This window comes from Orcinus orca, chromosome 1 (genome assembly GCF_937001465.1).
Source record: "Orcinus orca chromosome 1, mOrcOrc1.1, whole genome shotgun sequence".
Taxonomy (NCBI): domain Eukaryota; kingdom Metazoa; phylum Chordata; class Mammalia; order Artiodactyla; family Delphinidae; genus Orcinus; species Orcinus orca.
This window is the reverse complement of record NC_064559.1, coordinates 116174328-116192170: the sequence shown is the minus strand read 5'-3', so window position 1 is coordinate 116192170 and position 17843 is coordinate 116174328. Positions and strand designations below refer to the sequence as shown.

At 40.4% G+C, this 17843-nt stretch overlaps 2 protein-coding genes across 3 annotated transcripts in view; one reads left to right on the top strand and one right to left on the bottom strand.

The window, feature by feature from the left end:
- The window catches only part of AHCYL1 (adenosylhomocysteinase like 1), a 40864-nt gene extending 30627 nt beyond the window's left edge, over positions 1-10237 (top strand). Inside the window, exons 5-17 of one of the 2 annotated variants that reach the window (XM_004263154.3) lie at positions 103-205; positions 1369-1463; positions 2043-2149; positions 2979-3095; positions 3351-3414; positions 4220-4308; positions 4670-4740; positions 5117-5211; positions 5297-5395; positions 5790-5858; positions 6312-6390; positions 7530-7650; positions 8172-10237. In XM_004263154.3, the coding sequence (XP_004263202.1) occupies positions 103-205; positions 1369-1463; positions 2043-2149; positions 2979-3095; positions 3351-3414; positions 4220-4308; positions 4670-4740; positions 5117-5211; positions 5297-5395; positions 5790-5858; positions 6312-6390; positions 7530-7650; positions 8172-8178 (1116 nt within the window). In that variant the 3' untranslated portion in view covers positions 8179-10237. Of the gene's footprint in view, positions 1-102; positions 206-1368; positions 1464-2042; positions 2150-2978; positions 3096-3350; positions 3415-4219; positions 4309-4669; positions 4741-5116; positions 5212-5296; positions 5396-5789; positions 5859-6311; positions 6391-7529; positions 7655-8171 lie in introns of those variants that run through there. The other variant, XM_004263155.3, reaches the window with a different exon arrangement.
- Positions 10238-17030: 6793 nt separating this feature from the next.
- On the bottom strand, positions 17031-17577 carry LOC101280441 (thymosin beta-4-like). The gene has a single exon (XM_033434860.2). It carries the CDS (start codon positions 17506-17508, stop codon positions 17374-17376), a length of 135 nt encoding a protein of 44 aa, XP_033290751.1. The 5' UTR covers positions 17509-17577; the 3' UTR covers positions 17031-17373.
- Positions 17578-17843: the final 266 nt, after the last annotated feature.

Sequence of the window (17843 nt, the reverse complement as noted above, 5' to 3'; positions counted from 1 at the left end):
AGTGTAGCACCTGTTGCTGCTGAGTTGCTGGGCATTGTTCTCTTAGTTACCACTCAAGTATGGCCCTCCTCCTTCTCACTGTCTTCCTATACATCTGTATAGGTGTTGATTGAAACACTCTGTGCCCTGGGGGCTCAGTGCCGCTGGTCTGCCTGCAACATCTACTCCACTCAAAATGAAGTGGCTGCAGCACTGGCTGAGGCTGGTAAGTTCGGCTTTTTTCACCGACTTTGCTGCAAAATAATTATCTAAACATAATTTTTACATATCAGAATTATCTTTACAATGTCATGTATGTCTAGGTGCTGTAAAATGTGGAGGGTAATAAAAGTGTCAACAGGAAGGAAATGGATAATAAAGGTCCATATGCATAATGGAATATTGTATAGTCATTTAAAATGATCTTTGTAAAGAATATAATATATGGGGAAATGCCCAATTCTAATGTTAAATGAACGAGAAAGAACTTTAAACTATGTGAGCTGTGTGAGTATGAGCTCAGCTGGTCTCCTTTCACAAAAGTCTCCTCACTTTTGAGAGAACACAAGTAAGAGGTACCATCTATTTGATAGTTCATTAGATAATTTGGTATTCAATATTTCATTGAAAATATATGAACTACTTACGAGTTCAGTTAAACATAAGTAATTTTTATTGTTAAAATGTTCAAAGGAAAATCACTCTGAAGTTTCTTTAAGGTTCTCCCATCTTCCTATGATCCTCAGAAAACAACTGTATGGTACTTTTGTTTTTCTTGTTTACTCTTTTCTGATGTTTATTGCAGAAAATTTAAGAGGTTCCCCAAAAAAACTAAAATCCTGCTACACAGAGATAATATTTGACATATTTTTCCATTTTTCTGTTCACTTTTTACAGAAATAAGTCTCGGTATATATACAATTTTATAACGTAAATATAACATTTTCAGAAGTAGTTTCCATGTCACTGAAAACTTCGACAGCATCATTTATAATAGTCATATGGCCATGGGGTTTTACTTCACTGTTTTCCTAATGTTGAACATTTAGTTTGTTTCAAGATATTTGTTAATATAAATAATGCTGTAGTGAACAGCTTTGTTTTGATTCCCACTTCATTTTATCTCCTTAGAATAAAGTTCCACGTATAAAATTGACTGAAGAGAATAACATTTTAAGGTTCTAAAATACTTTCAAAAACAAAAATCCCTTAAATTCTTAACTAATTTCTGAACTAAAGATGCTCTTTTGACTTCTTGCCCTCCGTAAGTTGTTTCCTTTCCAGCGTAATTTCTTTAGCCTTTTTCTCTTCACCTGGATCTCAGAGAGTGATGTTGGTATAGGACACTCCCCCAAAGAGGAATGAGCTGATTTGTTTCCATCTCTACAGGAGTTGCAGTGTTTGCTTGGAAGGGCGAGTCAGAAGATGACTTCTGGTGGTGTATTGACCGCTGTGTGAACATGGATGGGTGGCAAGCCAACATGGTAATAACGCATATTCATCCTACACTTTTGACAATGGATTTCTTTCCTTTTTTCCCTCAAAGCATGGTTCCCTAAATATGTTTCGGATGTTTGGTCTTATGCACTTACTTTGTTGCCAAAATGGTTAGCTTGATACCTATTCAGGATGGGTCTGAGTACTGAATGGAAAGGCGGGGGAAGGGTAAGACCAACTGAACACATGTGGCTCATACACAGCAGAATGCAATAGAAGAAAATGATATGGTACCTCTTTGGAGTAAAATTCTGGTTTCTTTCCTTCCTGCCCCAGCTCTCCTTTTACGTTCCAAGGGGCTTTATATCAGGGCTCTAGACTAAAAAATGAGTCTGTGATTAGCCTACTACTCTTCACCATAGCCTAGAACAAACTTAGGAATCCTTTTAACCATTTTACACCAACAAATTTGACTGTGTTTCCACTGTCTAAACCTGCTCTAAGGAGCTCTGAGGAGTGCTCTCCAAAACATACAGGGCTCTCTTACTAGTGCAGAAAGTGGGTTCAAAGTTCCCCCCAGCTCTAGCAGCCTGAATGCCCATAGAAGTCTTCTGGCTGTTCTATAGATCCTGGATGATGGGGGAGACTTAACCCACTGGGTTTATAAGAAGTATCCAAACGTGTTTAAGAAGATCCGAGGCATTGTGGAAGAGAGCGTGACTGGTGTTCACAGGTAACAGATTCTGGAGTAGCTGCCCCTTGTGTCCTTGCCTCAGCAGATTCTTCTGGTCTCTTTTAGGCTTTAGGGCTATGTTTCAGCCTTGTAACTAAATGGGAGTATCTTCATTAGATAAAACTTTTGAGTATATATACCTTTGGAAAAAATCAAGGAGACCCTAAAAGGAAGTTATTTCAGATTCTAGTTCAGAGATTTTCTCTCCCATTTATTCCACTGTGATTCTCAGTCATTGCTGGGAGGTAGGGAATGAATATATCTTGAAAAACTGTATTCAATTTTGGATTATAATTTTATATCTGAAATACGAAAAAAATCTATTGTAAAACTATATGTTATACACATTACAAAAAATAAAACTGGGCAAAATATTATTTGCTTGTTGGAGTACCTATAAAATATCTGAGAGAGTGTTTGTCCTTTGGGGGCACCTTGCACATGCTTAAACACACACACACACACACACACACACGGAACCATATCAGAATCATTGATAATCTTTATCAGAAGTAGGCATGGATTTTTTTTAAAGATTAAGAAAATGCTGGTCTAAGGAAATGTATCCCCTTTTATGAAAGAGAAGTAAATTTCTTCAATTGAAAGGTTTTTTTCCTTCCAAAAAAAGGTGGGGGGGAGTTGGGAAAGGGAAAATGAAAAGAAGTTAGGAGGGATAACAAGGAATTACCTTGTTTACTAATATTCTTGGGCAATAAATAAGACTGGGGAGGGCAGCACAGAGCTTGAAGAGAATTAGGCAGACTTTGCCAGCTACTGTGTTTTACCAGCTAACTTTGTTTTTGTTTTTGTGGCTTTCTTCTCCCTTTAGGCTGTATCAGCTCTCCAAAGCTGGGAAACTCTGTGTTCCAGCCATGAACGTCAACGATTCTGTTACCAAACAGAAATTTGATAACTTATACTGCTGCCGAGAATCCATTTTAGATGGGTAGGTTGAAACGTATAATTATTCAAATTTATAGGGGGTAAATTTGGGTTGGGTTATAATGTTAATCTGATATCCCTCCAGTTTTGCCCCCTGGTCTTCCTATGGGTTTAAAAGTTTGTTAGAGGCATTCTATCTCATACTGAGCCCAGCCAACTTCCAGTTGAAGTTCTTATGGGGCATTGCCCACACTTAAATTTTCAGAGGGACTGTATTTGATCTAATAATGTTTGAGTTGAGGCTTGTCTGTTTCCACAGCCTGAAGAGGACCACAGATGTAATGTTTGGTGGGAAACAAGTGGTGGTGTGTGGCTATGGTGAGGTAAGTAGCTGGGCCTCAGTGTCTGCCTTTTCACAGACTTGTTAGAAATTTTGAGTGAAGGAGACTTGTGCTGTCAGTGTAGAGTTACTGATGCAGGGTTTAAAATATGCTTTTAGATAAAGTATCTCAAAATAGTAGCAAAAGTCCTTTATTCAGATTTATGAATAGAGACATATAGAACGAATTGAGTTTTCAGATTTCACCACTTTGTCTTATGGTATGGAATGTTGCCATCATTTCCCCCCAGTTATAACAGTAACCTTTTCATTATGAGACTTAATTCAAGTAAATATGTAGCATTTTGGTCCCACAGGTGACTTAGTGGAGTGAAGGGTAAAATCTGAAGTGGCATATAGTTGATTATCTCTAAACTAGAATAGATGACGAGAGACTTTATTTATTGTCATAAACAATGACCCACAGAAGTTTCTGAGCTGCTAGGCTGTACTTGAGTGAGATGCTTCTCAAGTGATAGTTATCAGGCTTTCCTGGAACAAGAAACTAGAGGTTACAGTTGATCTTCCTTGGTCTTGTTTCCTTGATGGTGATACTTTTATTTCCTTTATCTCTTTTACTATCCCAAGCTCCAGCCCTTGCTAAAGCCCTTGAAATGTCTGCTAAATCACTCCTCTAAGGGTCACAACATAATCAGGATCTGTTTCTCCTCTGCTTGGATTGGAGCATCTTTGCAAGGACTTGCTAGATGATTGGTGGTTTCAGGGAGGCTAATTCCCATCTCCCAGAGAGCCTACCTGCCTAAATATCTGTGCCTGAATGGACCTGACTTCTTCCTTATGCTCTGCAGGTGGGAAAGGGCTGCTGTGCTGCTCTCAAGGCCCTCGGAGCAATTGTCTATATCACAGAAATTGACCCCATCTGTGCTCTGCAGGCCTGGTAAGAACAGCGGTAATACCATTAGGTTCACTCCAGGGACTTTGTTTCTAAGAGTTTGATTATTGTATTAACCGTTCCTTGGAGAAATTTCTCAAAGAAGGAGAAGGCTAAGATTGCTTTATTCCCTGCATTGTAATCATAGGGCACTCATAGAGCTTCTTGGTGTTTTCCCTTCCTGGATGGAATCTTGGGGAGTCTGAAGAGCCCAGTGTGTATAGTTTAGCACAGCTTATTACTACCATTCCAGCGAGGTAGCCCTGGATTTAACTTTAGAAAGACATTTAATTGTCTCATTTTGTGACCAGCTTCTGTCCCACTGCCTCCTTGCTTTTGCTCATAGTGTTCCTTCCTTTTCTTCCAGCATGGATGGGTTCAGGGTGGTAAAGCTGAATGAAGTCATCCGGCAAGTTGATGTCGTAATAACTTGCACAGGTAAGTGTCAGTGCTTTGGTGTACATGGAGGAGTATTAACTCTGAGGTTAAATCTTGAAAATGATCTAATTAACTTTTATATAAAGTAGGTAAGACCTGTGTTGTGTTTTAAAGTCTGAGAACTAGAGTAAGCTATCAGAACCTTAACATATTTTCCTGAACAAAGAGCCTTTTTCCTTGGTGGCTTTTTATCCTGCTTGGTCTTAAAACCAAATAACTGAGCCTAAAGAGCTGTTAGGCAGCACACACTTCTTTCCTCACAATGTATACATGCTCTTTAGTGCCAGCAAACCTCTGTCCCATGTTCTAACTGAAAGCTAGTCAGTACCTTTCCCCGCCGGGATCTGTTTCCTCAGCCACTCTCCTTTACTTTTAGGAAATAAGAACGTAGTGACACGGGAGCATTTGGATCGCATGAAAAACAGTTGTATCGTATGCAATATGGGCCACTCAAACACGGAAATTGATGTGGTAAGCCTTCTCTCATTGATTTGTTGCTAGGCCTTTTTTTGCTTCCTTCCATTATAGCCAGTCAACTGCGCTCTCTTCCTTTCAGACCAGCCTCCGCACTCCGGAGCTGACATGGGAGCGAGTACGTTCTCAGGTGGATCATGTCATCTGGCCAGATGGCAAACGCGTCGTCCTTCTGGCAGAGGTGCACACACAGAAGGGTTCGGGCAGTACAGCACAAACAATATGGTTAGAGCCATCCGGGGAGGGGTGGCAGGGTAAACATATTCGGCCTATGTTTCCCTGAATTCTGTCTTTGGGTAGAGGTATATTTCTCAAATAGTCTGGTCTCCAAATAGAATCACTCAAAAAATACCTACTTTTTACTAAGTAACATACTACTTCCTGACCACAGCTGATTCTTCAGTTTGTCAGACTCAGATGGACTTGCAGAAAATAAGATAAAACCTAGAGTCCTGATTTGGAGCTGTAATTCTTCCTCTACTAACTGAGTCTAGAAGGAGTATAAAGTCCTTTCCAGCATTTGTGTGACTTGCATGACATGACAGAGGGATAACACAACTGTTTCAACTTTTTAGGGTCGTCTGCTCAATCTGAGCTGCTCCACAGTTCCCACCTTTGTTCTGTCCATCACAGCTACAACACAGGTATGTGACAAAAGGCCGGCTTAGCCTGCACTAAGATGAGTGGAACTGGGCGTAGATCAGAGTTCCAGTGAGAGTGTGCCCTCCTGTGTTCTTATCAACCTGTTTTCTTCAGGTTACAAGTTGTCAAGATTTCGGCTTTCTCAAGTGTAGAAAATAATCATTAGGCAGAGTCAGTGTTTGTGTCCCTTTGGTTGGCTGTTTTAATTTAGAATATAGTGTTTCAGCTCAATTGTATTTAGTGTCTTCTTTTATTAGGAACTAAACAAAAGCACCAGTAAATCCTCCCATGTTGTGTGCTGGTGTTCATTACAGTCCAAGTCCTGTGTGCTGTCACTGTGGTAGATCACTTAAATATTTACCCCAAGACCCTGTTAAATCTAGTTCTTTTGTTTTTGTTTTTTAATGTCCCTAAGAAGCGTTTTTGTGTTTTTTGACCCTCTTTTCCCTTCTTAGGCTTTGGCACTGATAGAACTCTATAATGCACCTGAGGGACGATACAAACAAGATGTATACTTGCTTCCTAAGAAAATGGGTGAGTGAAAACAGTAGAAACCTATATTGATCCCCAGACTGTTGCATGGTTTGGTGAAATGAATATCATGAAAAGCATTAGATTTAGAGTCAGGATTCTAATCCCTATTCTAGCACTTAGTGGTTTTTGGACCTCAGGACAAGTTCTAATCTCCATGAGCCTCAGTTTCTTTATCAGTAAAGTGAGAATAATACTAAATATATTGCAAAATTTTAGTAAGAATTACAGCTAATGAGTAAAGGTGCTTTAGCACAATGGTTTAGGGTAGATGCTCTTATCCTGAGTAGCTTTATGAAGTTTAGTAAACTTACTACCACTGATTACAGCCTGGGACCAAAATGAGAGAAACAAACAAATATAGTTTTTATTGTCCATCTTCTATGAGATATACAAAAAATCTGTCATTCCAGGGGTCAACTGTGTTGTGTTCACGTGACATAATGCGTCATCTTTAGTTCTTTACCTTTCTGAATATGGTGCCAACCTCCCCTCTCATTGGTCAGCCCAAACCCCTGTCCTCTTAAAGCTAAAAAACTTCTTGCTGTTGTCCCCTTCAACAGCTTAGCTCAGCTTACCTTTGGGTGTTGGCTTTTGGTTTTTAATTCATATTCATAAAGGCAAAAGCCCAGGAAGCTTATCTATGGAAAACTAATACATTTGTGCCGGCTGCCTTAGAAATCCATGATCCTAAGATTTGAGGCCTTTTTGGATCTTATCGTAAGTAAATGTTGAAGACTTAACTCTTTTGACCTTACTGGTGTCCACTTTGATTCATAATTTGACTATGATCCAGCTAAGGAAGTTGCTGCAGGAAAGTGAGAATAGTACATGGTATGTTGGCCATTGAGGTGAACCCAAAAGCTTTGCCAGAGAAGAATGGGGAGGAACAAGTCGGCCCATTTTGTCCCACTGGCAAATGGCTTTCTAAGTGCACTCTGGATGTACTGAGAGAAATACCTTAAAGGCAACTTTGAGGGGTTTTTTAAAATTAAGCAAATATTCCGAGTTAGATTCTTTCGAAGTTATTCCAAGCCTTGTCCTCTCTCTCAAAGAAGCTTCAGATGAAAATAGGGGGAAGCTATGCCCTGAGAGGCATATTTGAAATGGAGTCTGCCCCCCTGCCGCTTTGTTCTTCCTAGATGAGTACGTTGCCAGCTTGCACCTGCCATCATTTGATGCCCACCTGACAGAGCTGACAGATGACCAAGCAAAATATCTGGGACTCAACAAAAACGGGCCATTCAAACCCAATTATTACAGGTAACTTGGGAGAAAGTAAATGAAAAGCTCTTCTCCCCAATATTAAACCATGCAGGCTAGCCAGCTTTTTTAAATAGTGTTATAGCTAATTTTGAAGAGTACAAGAACTCTGCCCCACACTAACAGGGTAAACAGAGAAATTGTGTATCTAGTAGTAGATGTAAAGAAGTCAGCATTTCCTAAGATTTTGGAGCTTGAGCCTCACCCCCAGAGATTCTAATAGAGTTAGTCTAGAATGGGGCCCTGGCTTATTTTGTAAAACTTCTTCAGATTATTCTAATGTATTGTCAGGGTTGAAAACCACTGATGTATAGTGTTAGAGAGCAGGAGATACAGCTAGAGGTGGCGTTGCTGGAAATCCTTTGGAAGCGCAGGGAGGAACAATCCCTGGGGAATTACTGCAGGCATCCCTGGCCTGGGCAGGGGAAGGACCCTGGAGAGTGTTCTCTGTTTTGGATTCTTTTCTTGGAACGCTCATGTGGAAGACACAAATACTAAACAGTCAATCTCTTTCTTTACAGATACTAATGGACCGTATTACCAAGGACCAGTCCACATGAACCACACAACTCTAAAAGAAATATTTTTTAAGAAAACTTTTATTTTCTTCTTAATCCTTTCCTCTTGATTTGTTTTCCTATAATTTCTTTCTTGTTTTTTCATCTCATTATCCAAGTTCTGCAGACCACACAGGAACTTGCTTCATGGCTCTTTAGATGAAACTGAGATTCAAGGTTTCTCACCCTAGTCACTAAAGAAGGATTTTACTCTCCCAGCCCAGAAAGGTGATTCTTTCTTTACCATTTCTGGGGACTTTATAGTCTTAATTGGGTACCTTATTAACAGGAAATGCTAAGGTACCTTCTATGTGGAACAATCTGCAATGTCTAAATTGCCTTAAAAGAGCCCATTTCTTAGCTGCTGAAATCAGTGCTCTTTCACTTCTTCAGAGGAGCAGGGATGGTACCTACCAGGCAGGTAGGTTATATATAGGTGGTGCATGTTAATTTCCCCTAGATGTTCCAAGCCCTGTTTCCTGTGTAAAGGTGGTATGTTTGGTTCAGAGATGTGTACTAGTGAGTGTCGCTTGTTAAGATCTGGTAGGCCCACTTGGATTTAGTACAGCCCTTCCTCCACTCCCACCAGACCCTCTCATTTTCCAGGTTTTTATCCAGACTGTACTCTATTAAGTTGAATTTTGTCCCCTAGCATTTATTTCTGGGTTTTTCTGTTTGTTTTTGTTTTGTTTGTTTTTTTGGTTTTTGTTTTTTTATTTTGTTTTTTTAAGTAAGAAAAATGTTTAGTCTTAATACTGAGGAGCTGCTTGAGTGGTTGTTATCAGTTTATCTTTTGAACCTTTGGAGCTAAAAGTGCAGAGTTGAGTCTAGAGAAATGCAGATCTCAAACTCTGATAATCCCTCTGTTTCTAGCCCATAGTTTATAGCATCAGTGAACTGGGGCCATAACAGTAAATTTTATCAGCTCTGCCCCATCAGCTTGTGCTGAAAGCAAATTTCTTGAGCCATTACTCAGTATACAGCACTGAGCTCTGTCTTTAGGATTTATCCTTTAAGAGCAAGTTTCTAATCAGCTGTGCTTCTGCAATTTAAAATACTTAAAGGGAGGTAGATGTGGATGGGAGGAGGAATGATAAATTGGGTCAGGCTGAGGGAAATTAGCTCTGTATAACTTGTCTGGGGCTTTAGTTTTACAGAAGCAGTACCACTTTTGATTGACGCATGTCACAGAAAGTTTATGAACTGAGACCTTAAAGGGCAGTTTGCGCATAGAGGAAATAATCGGTGTGTCCTGGCTCACACTCTGAAAGAATCCTCAGAGATAAGAGAGATGTATTCCCATGCCATGCACCCTGCTTACCAGCATTTCTGCATGGTCAGGTGAGCTTTGTGCTCATGAGCTTTAAGTGTATAATTATCCAGGATTCTAAATTCTCAACTTGTTCTAGCTGGTGATCGTTCAAAGTTGGGTCAGGCAGTAGTGCTAGGTACTAGAAATTTTCATTTCCCTATTGCCATTGATCAGAGAAGACAGACATTAAAAATAGAAATTTAAGAAGGAAAGCTTTCACTCTGTGACTTCCTAGCAGGGGTCAGTGATCTTGCCAAAACATTTTTCCCTCTCCTGTTTCTCCGTAACCAGCCCATTCCCACTCCTTGCCAGTGTGACCATGCTTTCTTCTCTGTAGATGCTAATGGTTCAAGCCCTTTTTCCCAAGGCGTTTAACCAGCCAATCAGAACAGCACATCCTTTAGGGGAGGTAACCTGGCCAGCAGTGGTATCCATCGTGTGAGTTCTGCTGGAGGGAAGGGGCCCAGGTCCTGCTGCCCTCTGGCCTGCCCCCTGCTCCCATATCTATTACTGTGTCCATAGGAATACTAGATAAGGGCTCCGTCTCTGTCAAGCCATGTAACAAAGGACACTGTGGGAAAATGTCTGGCATCAGAGGGAGCGTGTAGAGAGCAACTTGGGAGGAACAAGTTTATTTTGTATGATTTTTAATGAATGCAATATTAATCCTTGCAGATGAGCAATAATCATTAAAGTCAATTAAAATGATAAGACCTTATTGGAATCCTGTGTCATTCCTGGTTGAACAGCAAAACTTTCGTTAAAACCTGTTTTCTAAGGGACAAGTCAGGGGTCAGTTAGCAGTATCTAAGAGAGATTTGTTTAGGACCTGATATGTAGAAGAACAGGCTGGATGCAGAGTTCTTCAGTAATATCTTAAAATTTTGTATGCCTGCTCTGTGCTGAGCATTGGGCCTGGACACTTTCACTCTGACTTCCTTCCAGGAGCAGACTTGCTACCTAAAATTCAGGGCTCCTCACTTACACAGTCCCCTTATAAGACCCTGTACCTAATTCTTTTCCTTAAAAAATGCCTCCAAAGTTATGTAAGCTTCAGCCCCCCCATACCTGTATCCATCTCTGAAGTTGTCTCTGTGTTCTGATTTAACAATGTATCTGTTAATATTGTTCAGAAGTAATACCTTTTCTATTTTGTTAAATTGGTCCCAAACAATGTTGATGTTTTCAGTGCAATTCTGTGAGGTTTTATCCATGCACATAAATCCAAATTTAAGACAAACTTCACATTGCCTAATCAGAGATTTAACCTTTTTTTTAACTGTTTCCTGAATCTGATAACTTTATAGTTATAAAAAGTTAATCTATTATGATGGGGAAATATCTTGAAGTTAAATATTTGAATATAAAGAATTTAAATGAACTGTTTACCCTATAGTTTTATAAATTTTTCAAGGTGTTTTTTATTGCCTGCCACGTACTAGGATCTGTTTTAGGTATTTGGGATACATCAGCGAAAACCAAGATCTCTTCCTTTGTGGAATTTACATAAAACCTCAACAAGACTCAGCCTTCCCCTTCCCCTTTTTCCTTTACCCACAATTCCACCATTAGATGGGGGCAGGCATCCACATGGGTTCCCAGCCTGGTGTGTGTGGGTAGGAGCTGGGGGTGTGGCCTAGTGCTGGAATTCATCCTACACTTGGGATGGGGAGGGCATCCACGCAGGGGAGGGATGGCAATGGTGGATTGGGTAGGAACAGGGAACTTGATTAAATAAGCAGAAATATTAAGGATAACGGAAGCCAGCTTTCTCATTTTTAGAGGAGATGTTACACATCAGAAAGGGAAAAGACTAGAATAAACTCTGGTATTGGGTTTGAATATAGGGGGTATTGGGTTTTGGTGTGAACTCATGAATTTCAACATAAAGAAATATAGGGGAGCACTGTCCACTAAGTGAGCCGTGGAGCAGCAGTTCCCCTCTTCCTCCAGTGCAGTGCATATACACCTAGCATCCAGATTCAGGCACTACATTCTCCACTTAAAGGAGCCAGGAGTCTTTGGAGAAATGGCGGATTCCATGGCCGGGCAGGAAAAGTACAAGATGAGCAAGAAAGCAAGGAAGTACTCAAAAAAATAATCGCATGTCAAAAGGACACAGACCCAGCCTTAAGGGACTTACCGGGCAAATCTGGAACAATCTGAGCATCCAAATAATGGCTTATAAATCACTGAATAAAAGAGAAAACTATGAGTCTATACTGATATGAATGAATGAATAGTTTAATGAAGCATGGGATATGTAAGTAATTTCAAAGTACCTCTCCATAAAATATTTTTTAAGTACAATGGGAAAAAGAGGAGTTTTAAAATGGAGAAGCCTGGCAGAGTTCACCTTAAGTGAACAAAATGGGAGAAATCTAAGTCTTCCACCACTTGATAGGATGCATTGAGAAGAACACAGCATCCCTTCTGTGATATTTCTGCCAAAGATGCAAAACCTGAATGTAATCATGAGGAAGTATAAGGTAAATCCAAATTGAAAATTGTTATTTTACAAAATAACAGGCCTATGATCTTCAAAAGTGCCAAGGCTACCAAGGTCAAAGAATAACCAAAGAACTGAAGACACATACATTAACTGAACGAACTGAAGTGGATCATTTCGCTATCAAGAACGTTATTAGAACAGTTGCTGAAACGAGTCTGAGGACTATGTGGTAGTAACATCAGTGTTAATTTCCTGATGAAGTATTAGGGGGCGATGGGTCATCAGGTCAGCGACTCTCAGATGGGTCAGGAGAAGATTATCTGTAATGTACTAACGTTTTTGTAAGTTTGATTATTGCAAAGATTTAAAAAAATTTTTTTTAATGATAGTTCCAAAACAAACAAAAAAATCAGACTTTGGCTTTATCGATTTAGAAAATTTTAAAAATCTGCTCCATTTAGGAACGTCTTAGACCAGATAGTAATAGTAAAGGTCTTAAGCCTTCTGGGTTAGCAAAGGAAAAGAAAGCAACAGAAAAACAATATTTTACACGCCTGCACAAAACAAAGTATTTCATTTGACAAGCTCAGTGAAAGTAATACGTAGACCTGGATGGTTCAACAGGAAGGTGGGGATAAGGGGTGCGGCCTCACTCCAAAGTGCTCCCTGAACAGAATCTTACCTGCCAAATAACTTCTGAATGTGGGAAATTCCAGAGAAGTCTGAATTTTAAAAGAATGTACAATAAGAATTGACATCACTGCTTAACTGGTTGTGAAACCCTGAGTTAGGGCAGGCATCAGCAAACTATAGCCCTCCCATTGTTACCAAGTCCAAGCTCTACTCGCCACATGACAGGCCAGTAAATCGAGAGACAAGGTGTTAAGGCAAGGAATAGAGACTTTATTTGGAAATCCAGCAGACCGAGAAGATGGCGGACTAGGGTCCCCAAAAAACCATCTTATCGGGGTCTCAATGCCAGTTTCTTTTGTAGAACAGAGGGGGAGGAGGTGAGGAAGTAAAAAGACCATTTATCTTGCAAAATAGGAGGGGATGGGGACTTCCTGGTGATCCAGTGGTAAAGAATCCGACTTACAATGCAAGGGACTCAGGTTCGATCCCTGCTCAGGGAACTAAGATCCCACATGCTGCAGGGCAACTAAGCCTGTGCGCCACAACTACTGAGCTCACGTGCCTCAACTAGAGAGCCTGTGTGCCACAAACTATAGAGCCCACACACTCTGGAGCCTGTGTGCCACAACTAGAGAGAAGCCCACGTGCCGCAACAAAGAGTCTGCATGCCGCAACTAAGACCTGACACAGCCAAAAATAAATAAATCTTTTTAAAAACAACAAAAAATAGGCGGGTTAATTTCTTTTCTGCAGCCATTCACAGGTGGGCAGGGTCAATGTCTCTCTGTGAGCTGAACAAAAGCCTTTTAGTTTAACAGCCAGAGGGGCAGGGTTCCCTGTGGCAGGCTATTATGTATGCTTACAGCTATAGACTGTAATTTGATTACAATATCAAAAGCAACAAAAAGCAAAGCTTAAAGTAAAAGAAACAGATCCAACATGGAGTCAGAATTGGCTCTTCCCTGTTACACCATGAGCCAAATCTGGCCCACTGCCCGTGTTTGCACATCTCACAAGCTAAGAATAGTTTTTACATTTTAAAATGGTTTTTAAAAATCATGACTAATATTTGTGACTTGTGAAAATTACATGAAATTTAAATTTCAGTGTCCATAAATGAAGTTTTGTACACAAGCCACCCTGAGTCATTTATGTAATGTCTATGACTGCTTGCATTCCACAGTGGCAGAGTTGAGTAGGTGCAACCAAATGGCCCACAAAGTCCAAACTGGCCCTTAACAGAAAAAGTTGGCTGACCCCAGGCATAAAGGTTGTGTTAGGTACAAAGGGAAAGGTGTCCAAAGGCATTTGATTTGCATTCTATTAGGTAAGAAAAGAAAGTCTCAGAGAAGAAAGTGAGAATGAAAGCATTGGAAAGTAAAAAATATCAAAGAGTATTCTAGTCTAAGTAGCACATGCTAAATCCACCTGCATCCTGGCTAGGAGTAGGAGTCACTCTGGGATTAGGAAACCTCAGCAAACTGATAAAGCAATTTTAAAATATTTTTAAATTTATGATTCCAATTTAGAGTCTAATCAGTTTAGACTTAGTAATCAATTTAAGTTACAATCAATTTTTTGTATATATACTGTATTGGAAGCTCTACACTATTGGAACTTTTAATAATGGCATTTTGTTTATTTTATTTGTTTTATTCTGTTTTTGTTTGTTCTCCACTGCAACCACCAGATGGCGAGTTTTCTCACAATGGTTGTCACACAGGGTCTCTGGCCAACAAAGGATAATAAAATATAGGTTCACACTCCCTTCTCTGAAACTCCTGTGTTTTGAAATTGAGAATATTTCAGATTTTTAGGAAATACACAAATATACAATTTATGATGTTACACCTATTCTGGGGCTGTGGAGCAGCATTCCATAATCAAACATGTTGATATTTCTTAAGTTTATTAATACAGAATAAGGGATAAATACAGACTAACAATAGCCTCCTGTCAGTTAGATCAGGTTTTGCTGCCAAATTAATTTGTGCCAAACGTCAGGGGAAGACTTTTTGATTTTTAGTATTCTTTTAATTTTGGAGTTGTAGATAAAGGTTTGTAGCTCTAGAATAACACAGTGTTTGCTGTGTAAGTGGCTTCATTTTAAATGCTTTATGCAATTAGCATACTTGAGATCACCTCACAATAACCCCATGGGATAGGTACGACCTTTATCACCATTTTATGGATAGGGAAATTGAGACAGTGAAGTGAAGTAACTTGCCCAAGAGTATACAACTCCTAAATTGGTGGAGCTGAAATTAACGCAGGCAGTCTGGCTCCAGGGTTCATGCTTGACTCTAGGTACTACCAATTCTAGGAAACAGCCCCAAACCAGGATTCTAGTATCAGAGTCATATGCTGGGCTGGTTAAAAATAGAGATTCCTAGATCCTGTCTCAGACCTACTGAAACAAACTCTCAGGGCTATAAGGAAGTCAAATATCTCTCCAGAGTCACAGAGCAATTGATAGGTAGAGCTAGGATTTGACCCTGGTCTTTCTGGCTTCCTGTGGCCCTAATCTGGAGTCACCGTGGGACTCCCCAAGGGTACTTTCAGGCAGTAATCCCCTGGTAATCATATCTCAGCAGAAGAAACTTAACATGGGCATGAAGACCCAAACTGCAGGTGCCATGACTTCCCTAATACTTCCTGAATGCAAGCCCCGAACACCTAAGGAACCTGCTGCATCCTAGTGCACCAGCCTCTGCTTCTCGAAGCTAGAGCCAAATTGGGGCAGAGTTACCTACTCTTGGGGCCCCAAAGATTCACTGATGAGCAGTTGGGCCCTTGTGCTCTGGTTGTTTTTAAATCACGAAAGTTACCACACATTTCATTACTGATTCCTCTATTTCAGCGCTTAAACGCCAAACAAAATGCCCTTCTCTTCAATGATTCTCTTGCCTTTGTATTTCTATCTGGGCAAATTACTTCCCAAGGGCCATTTAGAAGTGTTTTTTAGTCAGTAGAAGTGTAATTCGGAGCTGAAGGTCAACTGAGCGAAGACTTCTCTGAGGTGCACTAGCTCTCACTGCTTGCTTTTACGCAAATTTGTCAGCAGAGGTGATTGGTTTGTGTAAACTTGTTTTCAAGGAAAGACTAATTTATCTCAAGTCTAATGGTAAGATATGAGAAGGAGAAACTCTCACACATACAATGGGGAGCAAACCAGCACTTGCAGCTTTTTCCTATCTGTGCTATGGGTTTCCTAATGTCCAGCAAACAAGCTCTTTGCTCTTTTCTAATTTTCCTCTCAAAATCAGATGAAACAGGGACTTCCCTGCTGGTCCAGTAGCTAAGACTCCGCGCTCCCAATGCAGGACGTCTGGGTTTGATCCCTGGTCGGGGAACTAGATCCCACATGCCACAAGTAAGAGTTCACATGCTGCAACTAAAGATTCCACATGCCACAACTAAAAGATCCCACATGCTGCAACTAAGACCTGGCACAGCCAAATAAATAAATAAATTTTAAAAATTAAAAATAATAAAAGCACCTTTAAAAATCAGATGAAAATATCACTAAATAATATGAAAATGAAGATGCTGCAACCCCTACCATTTCTTCCCAGAAATATTTATAATATTTATATTCAACTGATTTTTTAATTGAAGTCTTCCTTTTTCATTGTGGAAAAATACACATAACAAAGTTTACCATCTTAACCATTTTTAAGTGCACAGTTCAGTGGTGTATATGTATTCACATTGTTGTGGAACCATCACCACCATTCATACCCATAACTCTTCATCTTGTGAAACTGAAACTCTGTACCTATTAGACAATAACTCCCCATTCCCGCCTCTCCCCAGCCCCTGGAAACCACCATTATACTTCTGTCTCTAAGAATTCGACTTCTCTAAGTACCTCATATAAGTGTAATAATACATATTTGCCTTTTTGTGATTGGCTTATTTCACTTATAATGTCTTCAAGGTTCATCCATGTAGTAACATGTATCAGAATTTCCTTCCTTTTTTAAAAACATTTATTTATCTTATTTATTTATTTTTGGCTGTATTGGGTCTTCGCTGTTGCGCGCGGGCTTTCTCTAGTTGCGGCTAGCGGGGGCTACTCTTCGTTGCGGTGCGCAGGCTTCTCATTGCAGTGGCTTCTCTTGTTGCAGAACACAGGCTCTGGCGCGTGGGCTTCCGTAGTTGTGGCACACAGGCTCAGTAGTTGTGGCTCACGGACTCTAGAGCACAAGCTCAGTAGTTGTGGCACACGGGCTTAGTTGCTCCACGGCATGTGGGATCTTCCCGGACCAGGGCTCAAACCCGTGTCCCCTGCATTGGCAGGCGGATTCGTAACACTGCGCCACCAGAGAAGCCCAGAATTTCCTTCCTTTTTTTAATTTTTTTCAGGTTTTAAAACTTTTTATTTGCATATTAAAATAATTGTGCATTCCAATAATTAAAATCATTTGAACAACAAAAAAAAATGGCACTGATTAAACTGCATTTTACAGCCCGCAGGACACCCTGGACCAGCTTGCTCTTTACTCTAGATTTCACTGTCGTTCCACCCAGCCTCCTTCACCAACATGCAAGTTCTTTTCCTTCCCTGCCAGCCAGACAGGCGGATGGGAAGCAGGCGCGGCCTTCGTTGTCAGTAGTTCTCCATTCTTTGATGTGAAAAAGGGCAGCACAGTCATTTAAACTTGATCCAACCTCTTTGCATCTTACAAAGTTAAACAGCTAAAAGAAGTAAAATAAGAAGGCAATGCTCGTGGAATGTACAGTGCATATTGACGGCGCACGCCTCATTACGACTCGCCTGCTTGCTTCTCCTGTTCAATCGTTTCTTGTGAAGGCAGTGGATTTTTCTCTTTCGTTTCTGTTTTCTTCAGTTTCGACTTCTCGAATTTCTCAATCTCAGCCATATCGGGTTTGTCCGACATGGCTGCAGAGGAAGCGGAGCGAGTTACGAGCGAACGAGGTCCGACCTGCGCAGTGGTCGCCGCCGAGTGCCCTCCTTCCTTTTTAAGACTGAATACTATCCCATTGTATGTATGTACCATATTTCGCTCATGCATACACCACAATTTACCTTCCAAGTATCCCCTGGAAGTTGTAAGCGTTCAACAGACTCCAGAGTTCCAAAAGAATTACATCAGACTATTCTGCCAGTGCAAATGTTGTCTAGGTGGGGAGCCAGATTCCTGGGGCTTCCTACTCCACTGTATCTTCCCAGAATCCTCTCCCACAATTCCTACCATTTTACCACTTAAATATC

Excerpts from the sequence above, each read along its gene's own strand:
- LOC101280441 (XM_033434860.2), bottom strand. The coding sequence starts at position 17,508 with ATGTCGGACAAACCCGATATGGCTGAGATTGAGAAATTCGAGAAGTCG.